Consider the following 25,876-nt stretch of genomic DNA (forward strand, 5'->3'; position numbering starts at 1 on the left):
ATTAGACACTGATGAAATCACAAATGTGGAGGTGACAGGCACTGTAAAAGGAACTGGTAATACAAAGACAAAAATAAAATCATCCTAGCACTCAAGGAACTTGAATTTCCCAGAGGTGGCAGTGGGAACAACACTTACCAAAACAAGAATATATAAATTATATGCAATGTAACTATAATCACAGGTGATGGCAGGGGTTGAGGGTGAGAAAGAAAGATCAATAATTGGGGAGATCAGGAAAGGCCTCACATAAGGAGGTAGCATGTGAGCCAAGCCCTGAGGGGAATCTAGGGATTCCAAGAAGTGGAGGTAGGGACAGGCACAGAGGACAATTGGAGCAAAGTAACATAAATGGAAGTGGTTATAACAGCAACACATGCTTGAGTCACTCTCAAGTGTGGCAGTAATGATTTTACTACAGGCAGCAAGGATGAGCATAGGTTACTTATTTCAGCAAACATTTATTGAGTGCCAAATGTTTGTACAGCACTGTCTTAAAACTAGGGGACAGAAAATTTAGATAAGATACAGTCTCTGCCATCATGTAATTTCCACTCTAGGAGGGTGATGGCATACACACAGATAACTTTTTTTTAAATAAATGAGACCTATGATTTCATCAATATTAGGCAATCCCAGTGAAGGATTTTTCTCTAGAAATACAACATATAGTCTTTTTTGTTTTGTTTTGTTTTGGCTAGGTGACGGGGTTAAGTGACTTGCCCAGGGTCACACAGCTAGTAAGTGTTATGTGTCTGAGGCCGCATTTGAACTCAGGTCCTTCTGAATCAGGGCCGGTGTTCTATCCACCGTGCCATCTAGCTGCCCCTACATATCGTCTTAAAGAGTTGCTTAGAGCAGGGCTTCTTAAACTTTTTCCACTCAAGACCCCTTCAGCACTTCTTAAGCTGTGGGTTGCAAGCCCACATAGGATTGTGATGCACAGTTTAAGAAGCACTGGTTAGAGCTCTGAGAGGAACTTAACTGATTGGTTCAGGGTCATACAGTCGAGATGTAACTGATATAGGACTTAAACCCAAGTTTTCTTGATTCTAAGAATAGCTCTCTTATCTACACACCATGCTATCCCTCAATACTGAGAACCAGAACACATATTTAAATACACATCTCAGTATTAGAGAGAAACAAAATGCTATGTGAAGTTTGAGGGGGCAGGTAATTCCTATAAGCTATGGGTGGAAATTCTTGTTCATCCTACATTTTCAGTGAGAACCAATGACATCTCAGGATGATGTCTTAACTCATTGCAAATTGGATTTAAGTGAGGCAGAATTGAATAAAGTCATCAGCCTCACTCTTCCAGAGTCATCAAAGTCCAGTTGCAAGACAGCCCAGGATGCAGGAGATGATCTTGGCATCTTTGATATCTGACCAAGCTCTAAGCACTCCACAGTGCCTGCTTCAGCCGCCTTCATGGCCACTGGAACAAACTGTTCTCATCTGTCCATTCCGCCGGGGGAATCTTCACATGTTTGGGAGAGACACCCCCTTAAACTGTCCATCGGTTACCCTCACCCTGGTTTAGCTCATCTGCTGGGACAGTTTTACCAGGGTGTGACTGCTGCACATGCTGCACCTTCTTGGAGCTATCAGTGAGAGTTGGGTGAAAGGTAGACACATCAAAGGTGGATGAGCAGACCTCACACCTCGCTAGTCCTCCTCGAACACCTCATACACCCCAGGTGGAAATCAAACAAGCAAAGAAGAGCTGGATTAAGGGTGGGGGGAGATCTCAGGCACTGGGAATAAAAACAAGCACGGACGCAAGAAAACTTAGGATACGTCCAATTGTCCTGGAATACAGAATACATGATAAGGAATAATATGAAAAAAGACTGGAAAGGTTAGGGTGATGTCAAACTGAATTCCAGAAAAAGGAGTAGGAAGTTTAATCAGCCATCAAGAGGGGAAACACTGAAGATCTCTGAGCAAAGGAGTGACATGGTCAGTTCTGTATAAAAAGATTAATCTCAGATACTGGGAAAGAAAGGGGGGAAAGGGGAAGAGGGAGGCAGAAAAATAGACTGAGAAAGCCTATTTAGGAAGATACTTCAATAATCCAGGGTAGTAATAACCAGGGCCTGTGTGAATATGGTGGTAGTGAGAAGAGAGTGGAAAAAAAGAGATCTGTGTGGAAGTCAAAGTGGTCATCATGAGGACCTGGTAACTAAAAAGGTATGGGATGAGAGAAAGGTGATTTATTAACCACCTGCTATGTTCCAAGCCCTGCACCAAGCACTTTACACATATGAACTCACTCGATCCTTACAATAACTCTGGGAAGTGGGTGCTATTGTTATCATCCCTATTTTACAGCTGAAGAAACTAAGGCTGTGACTTGTCCAGGGTGACACAATTATTAACGTCACTGAAAGAAGCAGTCAAATCAGGTGTAAACTGGTAAAAATGATTTCTAGAAACACACACACAGACAAACACACACACACACACACACACACACACACACAAGTCCATAACACAGGCATAGAGTCCAGCTTTAGAAAGATCGATTACGGATTTCCCTTACTCTATATAACTCAGTCCAAACCCCTAGAGCGGGAGGGTTCTAAACCTGGGGCCCATGAATTTATTTTTTAAAAAAATTACTAAGTTGGGGCAACTAGGTGGCACAGTGGATACAGCACCAGCCCTGGAGTCAGGAGGACTTGAGTTCAAATCCGACCTCAGACACATAACACTCACTGCATGGCCCTGGGCAAGTCCCTTAAGCCCATTGCCCCATTAAAACAACAAAACAAAACAAAAACATAAAAGATGTAGGGTGATTCCTCTTGAGGGGCAACTAGGGGGTGCAGTGGATAGAGCACCAGCCCTGGATTCAGGAGGACCTGAGTTCAAATCTGACCTCAGACACACAACACTTACTAGCTGTGTGACCCTGGGCAAGTCACTTAACCCCACTGACTAGCCCCCCCCCAAATTATTAAGTTTTACTGATATGTTTTGCTTTTACATTACAAATATCTGCAGATTAGTCCCATTTTGTAAGTGATCTCTTCTAATAAAGTAAAACAAATAAAACAGTTAGTGTACAGTTTAATAGCCAGCGTAACAGTGTAGTGATCTTCATCTGGAATGTATGTAACACTTCACATTTGGAGCTCTCCTCTCCTTTTAAAAAAAATTAATGGGCAGCTAGGTGGCGCAGTGGATAGAGCACTGCACCTAAAGTCAGGAGGACCTGAGTTCAAATCTGACCTCAGACCAAACACTTGACACTTACTAGCTGTGTGACCCCGGGCAAGTCACTTAACCCCACCTGCCTTTAAAAAAAAAATTAACAAATTGATTTTTTTCTCCCTATTGTCCTTCACCCCACGGGGAGGAAAGGAAAGTAAGTATATTTTACATATAAATATACATATATTGACACAAATGAAAATCAAGCAAAACAAATTCCCTCAATGGCTGTGTATACATACATATATATTCACGTATATGTATATAGATGTATATGTATATATCACATGTACAGATGTATATGTAAGAATGTGTTATGCATATATGTCTGCATACCTCATTCCGCACCCTAAATCTTTCCTGTACCTGCACTTCAATAACTAGTTTCCTTTGTATTCCTATCTATTTTATGTTAGCTATATACAAACATTCTGAGAAGGGGTCTTTAGGCTTCACCAGATTGCCAAAGGGGTCTGTGACACACACACAAAAGGCCAAGGACCCCTGCCCTCAATCCAGTCTAGTCCTAATTAAGAATCCCACCAACATCCTGATCCCCATTAGGATGGGAATGCCTTTTGAGAAGGGCATGTTTTTGCCTGGCACATGATAAGCACTTAATAAATAGTTTTTGATTGACTGGTCAGAGCTGAGCTTTCTTCTTCAGCTACTGAAGTACTGGAGTGTCCTAAATCCAATCTGTTGTCAAGGTGTGGTGATTCTGCCTTTGCACCATCTTTGAAAAACGCCCCCTTCTCTCCTCTGACACTGCCACTACTCCAGTACAAGCCTCATCACCTGGATTATGGCAATAGCCTGCTAGTGGGTCTGCCTACCTCAAATCTCTCCCCACTCCTGTCCATCCTCCACTCAGCTGTCAAAGTGCTCTCAGATCTCACCACATCACTCCCTCCTCAATAAACTCCAGTGGCTCTCGATCACCTCTAGGACTGAATACCAAAATCCTCTGGCCTCCAAAGCCCATCCCTCACCCCTTCCCAGGCTTCTTACACCTTACACTTCCCCCGCGTACTCCCACAGCAGTGACACTGGCCTCCTTGTCTTTTCTCAAACTAGACATTCCATCTCATGATTCTGCCTAGTTACTAGATTCTCCTTCTTCATAGCGACTCCCGGCTTCCTTCAAGTCTCAGCTTCTACAAGAAGTCTTTCTGGATTCTCTTCATTCAAATGCCTGTTTTCTGGCGATTACTTCTGCTTTATCCTGCATGTAGCTGTCTTCTCATCAGGTTGTGATGTATCTTTAGTACTCAGCACAGCGCCTGGCACATAGTAAATGTTGACTGAGTACAAACTTTGAATTCTCCCCTGAACTAAATTCTTTTAAAAGAAAATTATCAGGGCAGCTAGGTGGCGCAGTGGATAGAGCACTGGCCCTGAAGTCAGGAGGGCCTGAGTTCAAACCCAACCTCAGACCAAATACTTGATACCAGCTGTGTGACCCTGGGCAAGTTACTTAACCCCAACTGCCTAAAATTAAAAAAAAAAAAAAAAACTTCCTCATTCACTTTGAATGCTTGACTATTCTAAGCTTGTCCTTCTCTCTAAACTGAGAAGTGTTTAGAGTCTCCAGGGGGAGACAAGGATTTCTCACTTAAATGTAAGTCATTTACATGAATGAAAAAGCATTTACCAAGTGCTTCTTCGGACCAAGCCCTGTGCTAAGCACTGGGATATAAAAGAACAGGAAGACATCATGTAAACATAAGAATCTCAGATTCAAATATTATGTGATAGAGTAAAAAATATCTAGAATCAGGAGCCTTGGGTTCAAGTCAAAATTCTAAACCTTACAAGGCCTAGAACTTTGGGCAGGATTCTAAGATGAAAAGTGAAAGGGTTTAAGGAGTCATCTAATCCAAACCCCTCATTTACAGAGGAGGAAACCGAGGCTTAAAAAAAAAAAAAGGTAAAAGCTTTGCCCAAGGACAAACAGGAAATTTAAGCTAAGGCTCAAATTCAAGTCTCCTTGTTCCAAATTCAGTGTTCTTTCAAATTAGTTCATCTCTCTGAGTTTTAGTCTCCTCATCTATAAAATGGAGATAAAAACAGTAATGTTAATTTAATCTCCCAGATTAAAGTGAGTGTGAGTAAAGCACTTCTTTTTCTTATGTAAACAGCATTGTATTTTTTTCCAATTACACGTAAAGATAGTTTTCAACATTCATTTTTTATAATATTTTGAATTCCAAATTTTGCTCCCTCCCTCCTCCCCAAGACGACAAGCAATCTGATATAGGTTATACATGTGCAATCACGTTAAACACATTTCCACATCAGTCATGCTGTGAAAGAAGAAAAAGAACAAAAGGGGGAAAAAAATGGGGAAAAAAAGTGAAAATAGTATGATTCCATCTGCATTCGGACTGCATAGTTCTTTTTCTGGATGTAGATAGCGAACAAAGCACTTTTCAATATACTAAAACAATATATAAAAATCATGCACACTGAAGGAGAGCTTGCCGCTATGTGCAAAGAAAATTATTTTAAATTCACAAGTATAAACAAGTTTCCTTGTCTTGTCCTTCTCAGTACTTACTAGTCCTTTGGCTGAATTATGATCTATAGAGAGTGGCAAATGGAACAAACTCAAAGAAATATCTAAGTTTGAGAAAGCCACCTAAATTGCCTAAAATCAAGGTGTTTTTTTTTTCTTTTCTTCCTGGTCGCCTGTAAGGACTTACAAAAGTTTAACTGGTTTCCTGAGATGTCCCCTGTGTCCCTGGCAGCGGGAAAGTGTTAGGTCCAGAGTGAACAGAAGATTAGGAGTGGGGAAGGGATGACAGAGAAAGCTCCTTTCACACATGGAGGCACATTGCACCTCTCCTCCTGTCCCAGGGTTTCACAGGGCCATGTGTGCTCAGCCCAGAGACCAGGCCCATAAGTGTGATCAGGAAGCCAATTCCGGGACAAAGACCACCCAGAGGGTTGCTATGGGGACTCAGTCTCTGGCCCGCCCACTTAGCTATCACACCCATTGTCAGTGACACCAATTCCTTCCTTGGGTCTTTGGTTAAAGATTTTTTTTTTTACAGGGGGGCATTAATTGATCACAAATGGTTGAGACACATGCTCACGAGAGCCCTTTGTAATAATCCTGTAGACAGTAGCCTCAGGATAACAAAACCTTCCCAAGTCCTAACTATTCATCAATCAACTACCATTTAAATGCCTACTATGTGACAGAAACTGTGCTAAGCACTGAAGATACAAGGAAAGGTAAAAGAGTCTCTGATCTGAAGGTGCTCACATTCTAATGTGGGTGACAACATGCAAACAACTTTGTACAAACAAGATATAGATAGGAAAATCAGCAGAGGGAAGGCACTAGTATCAAGGGGGATTAGGAAATGCTTTTACAATCCAAGAAATTAAAACTAAAATGAGCAGCTAGGTGGCACAGTGGACAGAGTGCCGGGCCTGGAGTCAGGAAAACTCATCTTTATGAGTTCAAATGCAGCCTCAGACACTTACTTACTAGCTGTGTGACCCTGGGCAAGTCACTTAACCCCATTTGCCTCAGTTTCCTCATATAAAATGAGTTGGAGAAGGAAATGGCAAACCACTCTAGGATCTCTGCTGAGAAAACCCCAAATGGGGTCACAAAGAGTCACACATGACTGAAATGACTGAACAACAACAAACAAAATGAATTGAATGAAGAGAAATCAGAAAATGCCCACAACCTACTCCTTTGTGGAGGTGGGAGGTTGACAGGTATTACACATTCAAACATGCTTTTGTACTTTTTCCAACGTATCAGATCAGTTGTGCCAACTTTTGTTTTTCTTCTCCAAAAATATAATCATTTTTTCATATGGGAGGACTCTCTAGGAGGGGGAGGGAGAGGGATATTTGGGACAATTATGGTGATGCAAGAAACAGAAAATACCACGAAAAACTAAAAAAGAAAAAGAAAAAAGAAGGAAATGATGAAAGGGATGGTTTCAGAGAAACCTGGGAAGATTTATATCAACTAATGCAAAGTGAAGTAAGTAGAACCAGGAGAAGATTTTATACAATAGTAGAATAAACAACTCTGCTTCCTTAAGCTGATCCTCATATTACACAATTTCCCAAGTCTCTTCCTACTCTAGGAAAAGAGGGAAGGAGGAAGGAATTTTAACTTGAGGTGTGAAGAAGGAAACAACCAGGTCATTAGAAGAGGGAATATGGAAAAAAAAAAAAGTCTAAGACAAGTAAAGAGGACAATTCGGAGCAGTGGCTTCTAACCCTAGGCACAATCCAATCCCTATAATCCTACCTGCCACACAGTGAATATTTTCTGAAGCAGAATATTCTAATCCTAGTACTGGCTCCACCATTTGCCTCGGGCAAACTACTTTCTAAGCCTCAATTTCCTCACCCATAAAACAGAGATAGTATCTATTACTATCTACTTCATTATATTGTTGTGAAGACAATCACACAGAAATTCTAAAGTACAATAAATTTAACCAGCTTTTCAGGAAGTTCCATATTTAAGCATCCTGGAGGAAGGAGGGAAGAAAAGAAACAAGCATTTATTAAGTGCCTACTATGTGCCAGGAACAGTGCTAAGGTGCTTTTCATTAGATCTACACAACAACCCTAGAAGGTAGATGCTGTCATGGTCTACATTTTACAGCTGAGGAAATGTGGGCAAACAGAGGTTAAGTGGATTGCCCAGAATCACACAGTGCCTCACGGTAGATCTGAATTCAAATCTTCCTGACTTCAGGCCCTACTGTATCACCTAGCTGCCTCAAGAGAGATGATAATCTTTCCATCTTATTACTGGGAATTCCCCTGCATCCAAATTCAAGGGTCACAAAAATCAAAGTTTGGAAGTTGGTGGCCAGGCCTCAGTGACCATCTAGTCCAACCCACAAAGCAAAAGAATTACTATATATAACACACCTAACAAGTGGTCATCTCGCTTCTGCTTGAAGACCTACCTAGGAAAGAGAATCCCCAGCAGCCTTTGAAACAGCCCATTCTACTTTGGGACATCTCTAATTGTTAGGACTCTCTCATCAGAACCCATTTGGGAAGATGAGTATGGAGAGACCAGTCAAGTTGGGAAGGGACATAGACAATTCTCTTGCCCTTCATTCTTGACCCTCCCCAGGACCTACGGCTGTTTCTGAACCCATCTATGACTGCTAGGAGTGGGAAGCCCCACCACCACTCAGGATCCTGGATGAGATGAGGGTCACCATAACAACACCATTCTTTCTGATGGGATAGTGGACCACTTTTAGGCATTCCTTGCTGTCAGCCCTGCAGCTAAGCTTTCTTTCATGTGCTGCATACCCCAGTGAGGTCCATGAAAGTAGAGACAGTCTTGCTTTTTTTTCTTTGTATCTTCAGTCTTAGCACAATGTCTGGCATATTGTAAATGCTTAATAAATGCCTACTGATGGAAAGATTTAGAGTACAGGCCCTGAAACGGACTGTGGGTCTGTCATCTGAGGATCAGTTTAGCTAAATTACAAGAATCTCACCGTGGATTTTTGGCCACTCATGAAGGCCACTTACTTGGGAGAGTTAGGGAGAGATGATGACCTATACTTCTGGGTTGAGAACCAACACAAAATCATGAATCCATTGAAAAAATAAGACACTGCAGAATACATCCCTTTCCTTAAGCATCTTATATTCTAATTGAAGGAGAATTAGAAAAAAGTATACAAGTAACTATGATACAGGAAGATATAACCACAAGGGGAATGTCCAGGCAAAGGAGGATTAGAAATTTGGGGAGGGAGGGTTCACTTTGAACTTTGGGGCCATGGAAAGCTTCCTGGAGGAGATGACACCTTGGCTAGAAGAAAAGAAAGAAATTTCAATAGGAAGAAAAGGTGGGAGCCCATTCAAGGGACAGAGGGAGGGGAAGAGAAGAGGGAAGGAGGAGGCTGATAAAAATAAGACATGATACATGGAAATGAGAAGAATAGGGGATGTAGTATGGTCCAGTTTGGCTAGAAGGCAGTCTATGTGATAGAGAGCATCATGAGAAGGCTCGTAATATGGGTTAGGAATGGACTGAAGAGGGTCTTGACTGCCAGGAGTATTCTGTAGAAAACGAAGAGTTGATGATTCTTTGAAGCAAAAAAGAAACAATAAGAACTGTGCTTGGGAACGATTTCTCAGGCCAGAGTGTAAAAAATGGAGTGAAAATAGGACCGGAGGCAGCCAGGTAGAGTGCTGGATCTGGAGGCTGGACAACCTGAGTCTTAATCCTGCCTCAGATATTTACCATCACTCATCCTCAGTTTCCTCATCTGTAAAATGGGGTTAATAATAAGGCCTACCCCACTTGGGGTTGTTGCAAGATAAGATAGCAAATGTGACGTGCTTTTGCAAGCTTTAAAGTGCTCTATAAATGTTAACTAGTGTAACCATCATTACTTTACTAGCTGGGTTGGTGTGAGTAGCAAAGAGTAAATTGGTAATAAAGAACATGAGAAAACTGAGAAGAGAAAGGTCCTATTATCTGCAAATTATCCAGATTTGCATCTTATTGCTTCCATCTCAGAGGTGGTGAAGGTTTTATTTACTGCTCCCTGGGAAAGTTCATGGAACCCAAAGATAACGACGAGAAATGCAGTGGAGAGGGAGAGACGAAATTAGGGGAAATAGAGGGGGGAGTAAGCATGTGGGAGGAAGGCAGGAAAGGACAATTCATCATCCTGTGAGGAAGCTGGCCAATGCAAATGATTATTTCCAAAGCTTATAGAGTGACTAAAGGTTTATAAGTTACACGATGAACAGGATCTCATTTAATCCTCAGAGCGGCCCTGTTGGTAGTATGATTATTATTAGCCCAGAGGAAACTGAGGGTTGGAGGTGAGGTGACTTAAGGGTCAGCATGCAGGACATGATGGTCAGAGAGGCTAGTCCTGCGGTCAGGAAGACCCTAGTTCAAATCCTGCCTCAGACATGTACTAGGGTAAGTGACTTCATTTCTCTCAGTCTCAGTTTCCTCATCTATAAAATGAGGATAATAATGACACCTACCCTGATAGGGTTTTTGTGAGGCAAGGGGGTTAAGTGACTTGCCCAGGGTCACACAGCTAGTAAGTGTTATATGTCTGAAGCTGGATCTGAACCCAGGTTCTCCTGAATCCAGGGCCGGTGCTCTATCCACTGCACCACCTAGCTGTCCCCTTTGAAAGTTCACAAAGTGCTTTATGCATATTATCTCACTTGATATAAGAGAGCAAATGCCCAACAAGTGAGTGACAAAGATAGGCATTCGGGGGAAAGAAGGGTAACTTCAGATAATCATAGAGTCTCAAAGTTTGAAGGGGACTCAGAGGTCCATCAGTCCAGCAAGAACCCAGAGAAATCCACTCAACAACTTGTCCAGCAAATGAAATAGTCAGGAAAATTCCATCTAAACACGTCCAGTTAATGGTGACCTCAGTGCCTGCCAAGACCACTCACTCTACTTTGGAACAACTCTGAACTGTTCTCAGATTTTCTCTTAAATCATGCCAAAACCTGCCTCTACAATTTCTACAATTTTGATTTCTAACACTTTTCTCTGGGATCAAACAGAACAAGACTGATCCTAATTCCTCTTGCATCTTCAAACACTTAATAATAACAGCTAACATTTATGTAGTACTTGCTATGTGCCAGGTTCTGTGCTTTACAATTTACACTTTACAATTTATGATTTCGTTTCATCCTCACCAACAACCCTGGGAGGTAGCGGCAATCATTATCCCCATTTCACAGATGAGGAAACTGAGGCAAACGGGTTAATAAGTGACCTTCCCACAGTTACACAGCTAGTAAGTCTGAGTTTGAACTCAGGTCTGAGTTGAGGCCCAGCGTTCTCTCCACTGTGCCACCTGACTGCCTTGTTTATATGCCCATCTTTCCCTTGCTCCTCCAGTAAAATCTCTTCTCCCAACTAATCAATACAATCTATTTCCTTTGGCCAATCCTAAATGGCCATGGTTTCTAGTCCCTCTCTTCCAAATGAAATCTAATTCCTCAATGTCCAATGTCCTTTCTAAAATGTGATGCCTTGGGGGCAGCTAGGTGGCGCAGTGGATAGAGCACTGGCCCTGGAGTTAGGAGGACCTGAGTTCAAATCTGACCGTAGACACTTGACACTTACTAGATGTGTGACCCTGGGCAAGTCACTTAACCCCACTGCCTAGCCAAAAAAACCAACCAAACAAATAGCAATAAAATGTGATGCCTATAGAGTAACAGAATGCTTTAATGGGGGGTGGGGGGGGGTCAGAGATGGTTTCCCACCAATACTAGCTGTGTGATCATGGACAAATTCTATGGACCCAATTCCTCATCTGTAAAATGAGGATGATGATAATACCAGAAAGATCTATCTCACAGGGCTTTTGTAAGGCTCAAATGAAATAACCTATTTGAAGTGCTAAGCAAACCTTAAAGCCTTATATAAAAGTCAGTTATTATTATTTTAAGAAGCAAAGGGCTCAACTTGGGATTAGAGAGAGATCTGTGTTCGAATTCTGACTCAGATATTCATTAGTTATGTGAGCATAGCCCATTCACGTCACTTAATAAGATAATTAATGAGACTAATAACTCATTTCACTTAATAAAGTAATGAGAATAATTCATTTAACTTAATAAGATAATACTGATAATTCACTTAATATACTAAAATTGGTAATGAGAATAATAACTCATTTCTCTTAATAATAAGAGAATTACATGGGAATAATTAATTTCATTTAATAAAATAATCATTTCACTTAAGATAATAAGAATAATAATTCACTTCACTTAATTATAAGAATAACTATTAACACTTACACTTCATAGGGTTGCTTTTGAGGACCGAATAAGATAGGTGTGTAAAAGTGCTTTGCAAACCTTGTTATTAGCAAAATCAACTTTTGTTACAATCGCAGAAGGTGATGTTGCAAGGGGAAGCTCTCTGAGGCAGACCCTCCCTTTTCTCAAACCTCTCCAGACCCCCGACAAGCTCCATCTACCCTCAGAGCTTTCTCGGGGGTCTCCAGATCCTTACCTGTCCCCCAGCTCCTTGTGTTCCATTTCCAGATTCTTGTGCAGGGTCTTCAGACAGCTGTGCTGATGTATGAGCATCTCGTACTCCGTGGACTGCCGCTCGTGCAGGGAGCTCAGGTGCTCGTGGTCCTGAAGCAGTGACTCATAAGCCGTCATCATCTGCTCCTTCTGCTTCAGCAGGCTTTCATTCTCATTCTCCTTCACCACCTGCTGGTTTTGGAGCAAAGTGTACTGGGCCGTGAGAGAAGAATTCTGAGAGCTCAGGGTCGAGTTCTCCACCTTCAGAGAAAGAAAAACACGGCACCTTGCTCTCAGATGAGAAGACACTGGATGGCAGGATTATCCATTCACACCCACTGAGATGGACTGAAACACTACAGCCAGACTCCTTAATCCCTGCAGTCAAGATTGAGGGACATTAAATCCTGGTCCTAACAAGGTGCTTCTCCAAGGAAACCTTGTAATACCTACCCCACCTCCTAATAAGCTAGACTGAAGAGCTGAATTCACTCTCAAGGCAACCTCCACAAAGGCACAGTTCTCATTGTTACGGAAGTTTTTCTTATATTTTACATTATCTGACTCTCTGTAACTCCTACTAATAACTGTTCTCAGTTCTGGCCTAGGGAAGGACCAATCAGAAAAGTCTAATCCTTCTTCCATAAGATAGTCTTTCAAATATACGAAGATAATTTTATGATCACTCCCACCCACCCATCCAATATAGTCTCTTTTCTAGGCTAAAAATCCTCAATTCCTTCAAATCACCCTCCTATCACCTGTGTTTGAAGCTCTGCATTATAAGACTGTTTCTTGCAGCTTATCAAATGTCCTCTTAAATTTGCGGCCTAGAATACACTATCCCAGACATGTTCTGATCAGGACAGATTATACCAAGACTATCAGTGTGGCATGGTGGGAAGAACACTGACTTTGGAGAAGGAAGATGTGGGTTCAGTTGTCCCCTCCTGACAAAGCCTGTGTGATCCCAGATAAGTAACTTCATCTCTCTGGGCCTCAGTTTCCTCATCTGTAAAAGGACAGCGTTGGACTGGCTGGTAAGAAGACATTAGCTTTTTCTGGCTGCTATCACCCTAACAGCTCATATCAAGCTTACAATCAAATAAAATTCTCAGACTTCTTTTTCTATGTGAACTGTTCTCTAGTCAATATTTCTCATCTTGTACCTGTGAAGCTGGCTTTTTTAACCCAACTGTAAGACTTCATAGTCATCCTTATTATATTATCTTACTGGATTTGGCCCATTGGTCCAGAATGTCAACATTTTTTTTGTATCCTGACTCTGTCACCTAATATTTTACAAATCATTCCTAACTTCTATGTTATCTGAAAATCTGAAAGCAAAGCATCTATGCCTTTATAAAAGACACCATAATAGCAGGATCAGAGGCACAGCTGCGGGGCACGCCGCTGCAGAGCTCCTTCCCAGCTGATCTTTATCTATTAATAACTAACTTCTCTTTTGTTCTGGCCATTCTACTAGTCCCAGGATTGGAAGGCATCTGGGAGATCACAAGATTTACTGGAAAGAGAAAGGACCTAGGAATCATCTAATTCACTGAGAACCCACTGAGGGGCTCAGTGAGGTAAAAACTGTTTTCATAACAATACTAAAACGTTTTAATTTCTAGTACGGTAAATACCAATGGCAGCAGCTCGGTGGCACTGTGGATAAAGCACTGCGCTTGGAATCAGAAGACTCATCTTCCTGAGTTCAAATCTGGCCTCAGACACTTACTAGCTGTGTGACCCTGGGCAAGTCATTTAACCCTATTGGCCTCAGCTTCCTCATCTATAAAATGAGCTGGAGATTGAAATGGCAAACCACTCTAGTATCTTTGCCAAGAAAACCTCAAATGGGGTCACAAAGAATCAGACACAACCGAAAAATGACTGAACAACATCATCAAATAGTAATAGATATAACCCATATAGACAAAGTAATTGATGGAAAGGGGGTTTCAATAATTTTTAAGAGTGAAAAGAGGGTCATGAGACCAAAAAGTGTGAGAATCAGTGATAGTCCACCCTCTTTATTTTATCAGTAAGGCCCAACTGAAGCCCAGAGTGGTTAAGGGACTTGATTCAAGGTCACACAGGTAAGACAATTGGGACTAGAACTCAGGGCTCTTGATTTTCCACCTTCCTATACAACCTCTGCCTAAAAATGATGATCACAACAGCTACATTTATAAAATGCCTAATATGTGCCAGACACGGCTAAGTGCTTTACAAATATTATCTCATTTGATTCTTACAACAACCCTGGCAGTCAGGTGATATTATTATCATCCCCATTTTACAGATCAGGAAACTGAGGAAGAGAGAAGCTAAGTGACTTGCCCAGGATCACACAGATAGTGAGTGTCTGAAGCTAGATTTGAACTCAGATCTTCCTGACTCCATGCCCAACGCTCTACCCCCCATACCACACTACCAGCTGTCTTTGCCCATCATAACTGGTCTTCTGACACTGACTTTTGAGTGAATAACCCCTGCTCTAGCAACGCCTCTGGGCCACTGACCTGCAGCTGAGCGGTCTGAGTCTGCAGGACCGTGTTGTGCTCCTGGAGGAAGGCGCTTTGCTTCTGAAGCGTCAAGACCTGGTTACTGAAGGCCGTGTTCTGTGTCTCCAAATGCTTGAGCTGTTCCTTGAGCAGCTGCTTCTCGGCATGAAGGGCCGCGTTCTAGAGCAGAGGCACAAACCCCACCACACGAACCATCATTAGTGAGATCATTAGAGAACAGGATCCTAGGGGAAATGCTAACTGATCACGAGCATCGTCTGAACAACGAAATTTCCAGTAACACACGCTTAGTCCTAAGGCAGACTGAAGAGGTAACATCAGGAGGCTGCTGCAGGTTCACTCTGGAACACCTGCAACTCATAGAATGACAGTAACAATGATAATACAAGGAGAAGGAAAGTAGAGGAGGGAGAGGAAGAAGGGAAGAGGAGGAGGAGAAGAAGAAGAAAATAACGTTAAAAGTAACTTCCAGAAGGCAAAACCAGGCCAGAAACGTTAGTTTTGTGCTTCTGGTGTGCTTTCTGGTGTGCTTTCTGGTATTGAAATCCCTGCCAGGCACTTGGGATGAGCGTCCAATGAAAGGCAGAAGAGGGACTAGAAGGTCTTTCATGGGAGTGAAGAAAGGAAATCACATCTGGGGATGGGAGCCGAGCAGCCACTGGAGAAAGGAACTGGGGCTTACGTCCAGAAAGACTTACATTCCTTTCCAACTCTATGGCCCTGTCCTTGACTTTCAACAGCTCCGCTGTGGCGTCACGGTGGCCAGTCTCCCAGTTCTCTTTCACCTGGTGGTTGAGGACTACTTTCCCCACTGGATGCTTACAAGAGTTCTGTAACTGTTTCCCTTCTTCCTGGCTCTGCCTGAGTACTTCATATTCTCTCTTCATCTGGAGGGGTTGTAAGCAAAAATGAACTTTAGAAAATATATTTTTCATGACTGTACATGTATGACCTTTATCAAATTACTCTCAATGAGATGGGAGTCTGGGAGGGAGGGAACTTGAAACTCAAAACTAAAAAATGAAGTTTAAAAAATGTTTCACATGTACTTGGGGAAAATATAATTTAAAATAAGAAAGAAAAAGAAAGAAAGAAAGAAAGAGAGAGAGAAAGAGAGAAAGAAAGAAAGGAAGGAAGGAAGGAAGGAAGGAAGGAAGGAAAGAAAGAAAAGAAAGAAAGAAAGAGAGAGAAAGAAAGAGAGAGAGAGAGAAAGAAAGAAAGAAAGAAAGAAAGAAAGAAAGAAAGAAAGAAAGAAAGAAAGAAAGAAAGGAAGGAAGGAAGGAAGGAAAGAAAGAAAGGAAAGAAAGAAAGAGAGAGAAAGAGAGAGAGAGAAAGAAAGAAAGAAAAAAAGAAAGAGAGAAAGAAAGAAGTATGACTAAATCTAAGCATAATGTAGGGGCTGGGAATAATCACCCTACCCAGTGTGGATTTCTGAGGCCCAGTTAAGTAAGAGAGATACTTTGCATCCAACCCCTTGGGAAGAATGTGGGAAACACTCAATGATCAAGTGTCTGCTACTATAAGCTTGGGAATTACCAAATTTTTAATTTCCCCTCCTCAAAGTATACAACATTGGGAAGATCAGATATGGAGATCAGGACTGAGAGCTGAGAGGGTGGGACTATAAGTGTGCACTCATGCATCTGATGGGTAGCTAGGTAGCACTATAGATAGAATGCCAGGTCTGGAGTCAGGAAGACCCGAGTTCAAATCCAGCCTCAGATTCTTAGTAGCTCTGTGACCCATGGCAAGTCACTTCACCCTGTTTGCCTCAGCTTCCTCATCTGTAAAACGAGGTGGAGAAGGAAATGGCAAACCACTCCAGTATCTTTACCCAAAAAAACCCAAATAGGGTCACAAAGAATCAGACATGACTGAATAACAACAAATCCTTCACCTCCGCATTCAGAGCATGGGCCTCACCGTTTTTAGTTCATTTTGTAGTTGATGATTTAAATTAACCGTCCCCTCCATCTGGGCCTGTAAGAATACAATCTTTTCTTCTTTCATGGCTAGTGTTGTTCTGAGGGCTGATTCATTTTTGTTCTCCAGGAGTTTGTATTTTCTGAAATCAGAGGGTACAATAGCATTACATCCTGCCTCACTCTAGTTTATAAAGTGAGCTCAATAGGAAAATTTCTCTCTCGGTCCTTCCTCCCCCGATCTCTTGCCACCTTGGCTCCCAATCTCACAATTACCTACGTTTCCTTCCTCCCATTGGCCTGTGTTGCACTATTTGATCCTTGTGAAACAAAAGAAGGCCTAAAACTCACGCTGCAGAGCCCCCTAAGCTGATGTAAGGCGGGTGTGTATTGGTGATTCAGATCTCAGACAACGATTAACAGCATGGGCCTGGACAAAACATTTAACCTACAGGGGCCTCAATTCCCCCAGCTATAAAATGAAGGGTATGGACTTATATTCTCTGAGGTCCATTCCCAGCTCTACATCTGTGACCCTCTTTACTGCTCACTTTATTACAATTACAATTCTTATTATTCTCACAATTCTGATCTCTGGGTATCATTTTTCTCATCTGTAAAAACAGCTGGCCTCAGGATAGAGTCCTAGACTTGGAGTCAGGAAGACTTAAGTTCAAATCATGGTGTGTGAACCTGAGCAAATAATGTAAATTCTCTAGGACAAAGATTCCTTATCTATAAGTAAGGATGGAAGAAAACAAGCAGTTATTAAGTTTGTTCTAGGCACTGTGCTGAATACTTTACAAATTATCTCATTTGATCCTCACAACCTTAGAGTTTTTATAAATTATATAAATATTAATTTTGTTTTAATAATAATAATAATAATAATAACATTTATATAGCACTTATTATGTGCCAGGCACTTTGCTAAATGCTTAATAATTATCTTAATAATTAATAATTATTTTATTTGATGTTCACAAGAATAGTAATAGCACTTACAGCATTTATATAGCATTTACTCCATACCAGGCATTGTGCTACGTAATCATTATCTCATTTGAACCTCACAACAACCACGGAAGGTAGATGCTAGCTGTTATTTATCATGTTTTATAGTGGAGGAAACTGAGGCAGATTAAGTGACCCGTCCAGGATCACACAGCAAATTAACTGTCTGTAGCTGGAGTTGAACTCAGGCTTTCCTTACTGCGGATTCAGGGGTCTATCCACCGCAACACGTAGCTGCTCCTAAAACGAGATGGGTCAGACCTGACAGCTTCTTGAGGTCCGTCCCCGGCTCCAGACCTGTGATTCTATGCCCAGGTCACAATTCTAGCTCCATTACAGTTCTTGATATGCCCAAGATATGGAGCCTCCTTTCAAGCAAGATTATTTTGACAGTTAGTGTTGCAGGATGGCCAGGTTATAAAGCTGTCACACCAACAATTAAGCAGAGATTTTAACGGGCATTTAAAATTCCAGGCTATTTATTTCTGGGCTCACTTGGAAGGCCCTGGAGGTGGAAGCTTCTGTTTATATGGAACAGGCTCACAGAGCCCTCTGACCTTGCTGGACAAGCGCCTGAAAACAAGAGCTCCCATTTCCATAGCACCTTGAGGTTTACAAAGCGCTGTCCCCACAGCAAAGCCGGCGACGAGAGCCACGCTCATATTTTTTTTTAACACATGCCCTAAAAATCAAAACACGAGGGAAACAAACATGCTGGGCGAATTCTGTGCGACAGATATATTAAGCTCAGACTAAACAGCAGAGGAAGCCGCTACGGGAGCTAATTTCCTCACTTGTCATCGTTGCTGTTATCATCCTCCAGCAGGGGCCCTTTGTTCAGTCCAACTTTTTCCAATTCTTGGCTCAGCTTGTCCCGCTCGCTGGACAACTGCTGGCTCTTCAGTTTCTCAAGGACCAAGTCCTGCAATAACAGCATTCACATCATTAACCAAGTAATAGAAGATACAAAGCAAGATGGGAGATTCACATATTAACCCGCTGTAATTCTAACACACACGTACACACACAAAAACGCGCGCGCGCGCAGGCGCACCAACTTCTCAAATTGAGATGGATTTGGATCTCCTACTCTGACTTGACAGATAAAATAAAGGCAATAATACTGTCTCATATCCCCTCCCCACCCCCAAATTGTGGCCAAAAAAGGGGAGGGGGGATTTTTCCACTGTCCTCTTCTGATCCCGTGTCAACAATTTTGATTCAAACTAAGGTAAAACTTCCTAATAATCAGAGCTGCACAAAGAATGGCCTTGGGGAGGTCACCCTCCAGTGGAGGTCTTCGAGCTGAGATGAGTGATTACTTACTGAGGTCAGCATAAAGGGGGTCTGAACCTGAATTTACATGTACTTGAACTTCTGTTCCAGTACACATAAACCAGATGACCTCCGAGGTCCCTTTCATCTGAAGTTTATGGTGAAAATAACTTGGTGATATTTACTAACTAGACTATAAGTTCCTTGAGGGGAAGTATTCTATCTTATTCATCTTAGGACACACTGTTATTATTGCTGTTGGTTCAGTCATATTCAACTCTTCATGACCCCATTTGGGTTTATGTTTTTTGGCAAAGATACTGGGCTGGTTTGCCATTTCCTTCTCCAGCTCATTTTACAAATAAGGAAACTGAGGCAAACGAGATTAAATGACTCGCTCAGGGTCATACATAGCTAATCAGTGTCCAAGGCTGGATGGGAACTCAAGAAGTAGACTCTTCCTGACTCCAAGTCCAGCACTCTATCCACTGGGCTACCTAGCTGTCCCACTGACACACAGTATGCACCTAACAGACATACTTTGAATGAGAACATGGATTTTGTTGACCTTGTTCAGTAAAGGCCATCTTTACATTATTTTATTCTTATCAAAATTATTATGAACTATTACAAATAATAATTTCTCTTATTTCTCTATGTAAATCTCATAAAGGCTAACTGTTTATCACAACATCTCTGTGTCACAGATCATAAAGTAAGTGTCACTATCCCCATTTTAATAAGGAAGCTCAGAGTTAAAGTGACTTTTCAGTAGCCACACAGGTAGCAATTTTAAGAAGTGGGGCTTAAACCTAGGCCTCTGAATCCAAATCTGGTGCTTTTCCCACCATTCATTTATTCAATCAGGAAGTATTAAGTACCTACAGTAGGCAGAATATTAAACCAGGCACTAGGGGAAATATAAAGTTTAGACAGGACTTCTGTCTGCAGCAGAGTTTCCAACCTGGTAGTTCATACGATTGTATCTATTTTTATGTATCTTTTTGTTGATCAGCTAATAGAGATTTTATGCTATAATCCTTCCAGTTCTATTATCTTAGTTTGCTTTTAGTTTTCAAAACTAGGTGTTGAACTTATGATTCTAAGCTTAAAGGCTCCAAACCACTTCATCTCCTGAATAGTTGAATGGTCAAAAAAACATCTACTGACCTAAAAGGTTAAATGAATTTTTAATTGTATGGCCCTGGACAAAACTGCAGAGGAGAGGACAGCACGGCACAGCCCTTGTGATTTCTGCCACATGCAAGCACTGTCTTTAAACATTTCAACGTCTCCCCTTCAGAGGTACATCCCCAAAAGATGAGAGATGAAATAAAATGGTGGAAGAAGTATGCCCAATGGCTTACCTCTCTTAGTGTCGTGAGGGTTCTCATGTGAATAGTGACTTGCTTGGTGAGATCCTTATTGTCCTTTTCTAGTTCTTTCAGCTTACTGGAAGAGTCCTTAAACCGAGCAATTTCTTTTTCTAGTGTTTTGTTTTCTTTCTCGGCAGCTGCTAACTTCATGACGTTGTCATCCAAAATGGCATCCTTGAGCTCTACCTGTTGCCACAATCGCTTCGTCTCCTTATCCAGCATTTTTTTATCTTTCTCTAACTGGGACACTTCCTGCTCCAGAACCTTCTTATCATTTTCAAATCGTTCTAGCTGCTTGTTGGTAATCCTCAGCTCTTCCAGATTCCGATGCAAGGTCTGGTTTTGCGTCTCTACCTCCTCGAGCTCCTTCTCAAGCTCCTGAGTCTTCCTGTTGCTAGATTCCAGAATCTGCTGAAGCCTCAGGTTCTCAGCATTCAGACCCTGGTAACTGAGCTCTAGTCTCTCAGACTTCTTGCTCAGGGCCTTCAACAGCAATATGGTTTTCTGGAGCTCTTCCTTCTCCTTCTCTAGCTCCTTGTTCTCAATCTCAATCTGGGCCATTTTGGCGCTCGTGAACCTCATCGTCTCAAGCATCTTCCGCAGCTCCAGATTCTCTTCATCGAGCTGTTTGTTGTCATGCTCCAGGCCCTCCAGCCGGACGGAGACATTCTGCAAGGTATCCAGAGACTTCCTCAGCTTCCTGTTCTCTACCTCCAGACCCCCGTTTTCATTCTCCAGCGCTTCGACTTTCTCGGTGACCATTTTCATGGACGTCATTTTTTGGGCCAACTTTTCATTCTCCCTTTCTAGCCGGTGCAGTTCCTTCTCCATCGTCTCCAGCCGTTCAACCTTCTCTTTGACGTGCTCAAAATCCTTGTGCAGCTGCTTCTTTTCAAACTCAGTCTTGTTGAGTTTGCTGCTCATCTCTGTGATGGTTTCGTGCAGAGATCTGTTTTCCTTTTCAATGTCTTTTACTCGAGCTTCATTACTGACCTGAGATCTTTCTCTTAAGGACCAAACCAGCTGATTGAGATGGTCTTTTTCTTGTTCAAGGTCCTTTATCTACATAAAAACACAACCAAAAAAAAAAAAGTAATCCAAGACAGATTAGTTAGCTACTAGCCAGCACTTACATGGCTCTTTTTTGGTTTCCAAAGTGCTTTATAAATATTATCTCATTTGATCCTCACATTAATCCCTGGGAGGTAGGCACTTTTATTCTCCCTATTTCGCAAATTAGGTGATTTAGGTAGATGGAGTTAAATGACTTCCAGCTAGTAAGTATTTGATACTGAATTTGAACTCGGGTCTTACTCACTCTAGGTCCATCATTCTCTCTACTGTGCAACATAGCTCTCTCAGGTTAAATAGGATCACAGATCAAGGGTTAGACGGGATCTTAAATGTCATCTAGTTCATCTCTCTCATTTTTACAGATAAGGAAACTGAGACCCAGGGAAAATAAGTGATTTGCCCAAGGTCATATATAGTTAATATAAAAAGTATGATATGAACCCAAATGTAAGTTGAAATTAAATGCCCTAGAATTTGGTACTGATGAGGCCATTATAAATACCAAACACCCAGACTGAATTCTGGCTTACTCTTTTTTTTTTTTGGCAAGGCAACTGGGGTTAAGTGACTTGCCCCTAGTGAGTATCATGTGTCTGAGACTGGATTTGAACTCAGGTCCTCCTGACTCCAGGGCTGGTGCTCTATTCACTGCTCCACCCAGCTGCTCCTGTAGCTTACTCTTTAAGACAGAAGGAGTTCTCAACCTGGGGTCTGTGAAGCTTTCTTTTTTACTTTGTTATAACTATATGAATAATAGTTTCCTTTACCAATTAACATTGAATAAGCAGCTATGTTGCAGGCACTGTGCTAAGCACTGGACACTTACTTTGCCCCATAAGATTACTTTGTAATCTCATGTGTTTTATGTAATTAAAAACATTATTGGGGCAGCTAGGTGGCACAATGGATAGAGCACCAGCCCTGGAATTAGGAGGACCAAAATTCAAAGCTGGCCTCAGACACTTACTAGCTGTGCGACCCTGGGCAAGTCACTTAACTCCGATTGCCTGGGAGGAAAAAAAAAGATCATTTTGACCTGGAGTCTATAGGCTTCACCAAACATAAGACATAAGAAAAAGTTAAGATCCTCTGTAATAAGGTAATATCTATATCCTTAAAGAAGGGTGAACTGAGAAAATCACGGTGGCACAGTAGACAAAGCAATGGACCTGAAATACGAAGACCTGTGTTTGAATCCAGCCTTGGACATTTTAACTAGCTCTGTGACCCTGAGCCAACCTACATCTGCCTCAGTTTCCTCAAATGTAAAATATGGATAATAGCAACTATCTCTTAAGAGTTCCATGAAAAATATTTGTAAAGTGCTTTGCAAACCTTAAATCATCATACAAATGCAGCCAATGATGATGATGATGATGATGATGATATAAAGGGTTAAAATACTTTCTCACCTGAAAATCTAACAGTTGAGAAAAGGGTCTCACCTCCAGATCCCCAGTAAATACTGCAGATCACTAAAACTCTCCATTGGCTTTTGCCAAGTCACAAGTGAACATATGACATTAACAGGGGGCAAAGGGAACCAGCTAACTTGAGACACGAGGACGGTACCTGTCTGTCTTTATCCGCCTTCTGCGTCTCCGTGTCACTCTGAAGCTGCTCCTTCTCTTGGATTAGCTCCTCGCTGAGGGCCTCCAGGTCCTGGTTACTCTGCTTCTCTCTTTCAAGCTGAGTTTGTAACTTTTCAATCTTCAGCAAGTCCAAGAGGCAAACAAAAAGAAAAAAGGGAGTCATTATTAAAAAATGCACCAGCCCGTCAAAAACCTAACCAAGTTTCCTTTCCAGATCAATACCGCAGTACTGATGCTTCCTAATGAGACCCAGGGGCAGCGACGGGTTGCAGTGTCAGGAAGACTCATCTTCCTGAGCTCGAATCCTGCCTCGTATCTTTACTAGCTGTGTGACCCTGGGCAAGTCACTTAAACTGGTTTGCCTCAGTTTCCTCATCTGCAAAATGAGCTGGAGAAGGAAATAGCAAACCATTCCAGTATCTGCCAAGGAAACCCCAAATGGGGGTCATGAAGAGGCGGAAAAGACTTAAAATGACTGAACATGACGAACCTCATGAATGTTTCTTATTAGTTAGGTGGCACAGAGGATAAAGTGCTGGGCCACAAGTCAGGAAGATCTGACTTCAAATCTTGCCTCAGACTCTTCCCATCTACATGAATCTGGCCAAATCACTTAACTTCTGTTTGCCTCGGTTTCCTCAACTGTAAAATTAGGATCACAATAGCACTACCTCCTAGGATCAAATGATATAATATTTGCAAAGCACTAAGCACATAATAAGTGCTTATTACCCTCCTACCCATGCAGACTGTATTTATAATAATTAGATTATTATTGTCTTATTCTCCCATATCATCATCACATAATTGTGGACATTTATGTAAAAATGTATATGTACAAATCACTAGATATATCACTGTGTTCTACCCTTACAGCAACCTGTGAGATAGTCAGGGAAGGTATTGCCAGCCCCATGACCCTAGGTAAGTCACTTGCCCATACACTTAGCCTTGGTTTTGTCATCTGCAAAATGGGGATAATAACAGCACCTACTTTACAAGGTCGTGTAAGGATCAAATGAGAAAAGACACGTAAAACACTGCATAAGCCTTTAAAAGCTAGTAGAGGCTCAGAGAAATGACTTGATGGAAATTATCATATAGCAGCTAATAGATTCTAGGCAACTGTCATTTAAGTCTCCTCCTATCGAGATCTATTATTCTTTTCAGGAATAAGGGCCTTCCCTTTGAACTAATATCTCAATTCTTCACATCTTTTTTATAAGTTACTTTAAAAGGTCTATTACTGTTCAATATAAAGAAATAACTTTCTAATGATGAGATGTAAAAAAAATAAAATAAATAAATGCTCTGATTCCTCCTGAGGAGCTTCTAATGTTAATCCCAACTTAGGCAGTGAGTTCCCCAATAAATTAAGTGTTTAAGAAGAGAGAGGATAGCTATTTGTGAACCATATTGTACCCCACTAGAAGGCTTCTGAAGTCCCTTCTCAAACAGGAGAATCTACAGTTCTTCTTTCATTCTATCCAGACTAACTCAGACTTCCTTTGTCTAAGGGGGTATGCCAACCTCAATGGCCTTCCTCAATTTCTCAAGCATTAAGCTTCTAAGATCAACACTCTCTAGACGGCTAGAAGGTGAGGAGCATGTCCCTGTGGGTTTTTAGCATCTGCCTCTGCCCCTTCAGGTGGACATCTAACCAGTCCTATCAGTGGTCTTGCCTACCCTCTCTGATCTGCAGCCACTCCCTAATTCTTTCTGAACCACCCACATACTACACTTTGCTGTTGAAGAACCGAAAGCCAAGGGAGGCCAATGCTATTTCCTCCCTTTTTCAGTTTATCACCCTTTGGGGTTTAAAAATGTGATTTCATCTGTAATCAGGCTTCCTTGCTGCCGTTGGCAGCTTTTGGTTCTTTCCCCTCGCCCCGCCCTTTACCTCCCCATCCTTTTATGGTCCTCTGCCAGAGTCCACATTCTGTTGTGTAGACCACAAAGCCCCAGAGAGGTTTGCTTTCATTTCGGGTAATGAGTGTGTTGGCTGTTCTCCTAAACTTAGGAAACATTAATTTCTACTCAACATGCCAGTGCCATTCCATTACAATGATGAGATTTTGGGTTTTCCTTAAATCACCTGATCTGTCTGTCTAGATCACATAAGTATTTGGTTTTATGTTCCCAGAGGCTACTGGTGGTAAAAGAAAAAAAACCTCTCATTAATTTACCTAAAAGTTTCATCTATTCTAAAAAAAAAAAACTGTCCCTACACCCAATCATACCCTGGCAGCTTGATCCTGTCAAGACATGAACTAGGGTATGTTCTAGCACTTCATGCCAGGGGGTAAGACTCCCAGTGCCCTGCTGACTTTCCTGATCTTCTCCTGCCCCACCTCCCACCCCAGTGCGGCCCAGGACCTTCTCCAGCTGTAGGCTGGTCACCCATTGGGTTTATCTTTCCTCTACCCTAGAGATATTAAATCTACAGTCAGATTGAAAGCTGGATGACTTGCTTTATCCAAAAGTGAAGTGGGCAGCAATGACTAGAAAGGAATATGTAGGCCAGGCATCAACAAAGAATGAAACAGTCTTAAGGCAGTTAAAATATTCACCAAGATATGCACAGCATGGGTGGGGCAGAAGTTAAAAAAATTTTTTTAATCAATTGATTTATTTTTCTTAAGATAATTTTTGAAGCACAGTTAGATCCGGGTTGGTTGTGTCCTGTCTTGTACCTGGGGGCCCAAGTATGGAGGAGAAAATTAAGTCAGCCAACAGTTAAACTGATGGGACAACAGGCACCAGGAAAGCCTGGCTCAGGCCTGGGCAGGCCAAAGCCCCACAGAGAGCAACAGGCC

At 41.8% G+C, this 25,876-nt stretch overlaps 1 protein-coding gene across 4 annotated transcripts in view; it reads right to left on the bottom strand.

Annotated features, from left to right (window-relative positions):
* The window catches only part of CCDC88C (coiled-coil domain containing 88C), a 126,426-nt gene that overhangs the window by 47,473 nt on the left and 53,077 nt on the right, over window positions 1-25,876 (bottom strand). For all 4 annotated transcript variants that reach the window (XM_027869911.1, XM_027869910.1, XM_027869912.1 and 1 more), the window contains exons 11-17: window positions 23,041-23,178; window positions 20,386-21,456; window positions 18,538-18,665; window positions 16,731-16,872; window positions 15,506-15,694; window positions 14,805-14,966; window positions 12,260-12,537 (exon numbers count right to left, since the gene is read on the bottom strand). In XM_027869911.1, the coding sequence (XP_027725712.1) occupies window positions 12,260-12,537; window positions 14,805-14,966; window positions 15,506-15,694; window positions 16,731-16,872; window positions 18,538-18,665; window positions 20,386-21,456; window positions 23,041-23,178 (2,108 nt within the window). The remainder of the gene's footprint in view (window positions 1-12,259; window positions 12,538-14,804; window positions 14,967-15,505; window positions 15,695-16,730; window positions 16,873-18,537; window positions 18,666-20,385; window positions 21,457-23,040; window positions 23,179-25,876) is intronic.

Source organism: Vombatus ursinus, unplaced genomic scaffold (assembly GCF_900497805.2).
Source record: "Vombatus ursinus unplaced genomic scaffold, bare-nosed wombat genome assembly UNPS02014794.1, whole genome shotgun sequence".
Taxonomy (NCBI): Eukaryota; Metazoa; Chordata; class Mammalia; order Diprotodontia; family Vombatidae; genus Vombatus; species Vombatus ursinus.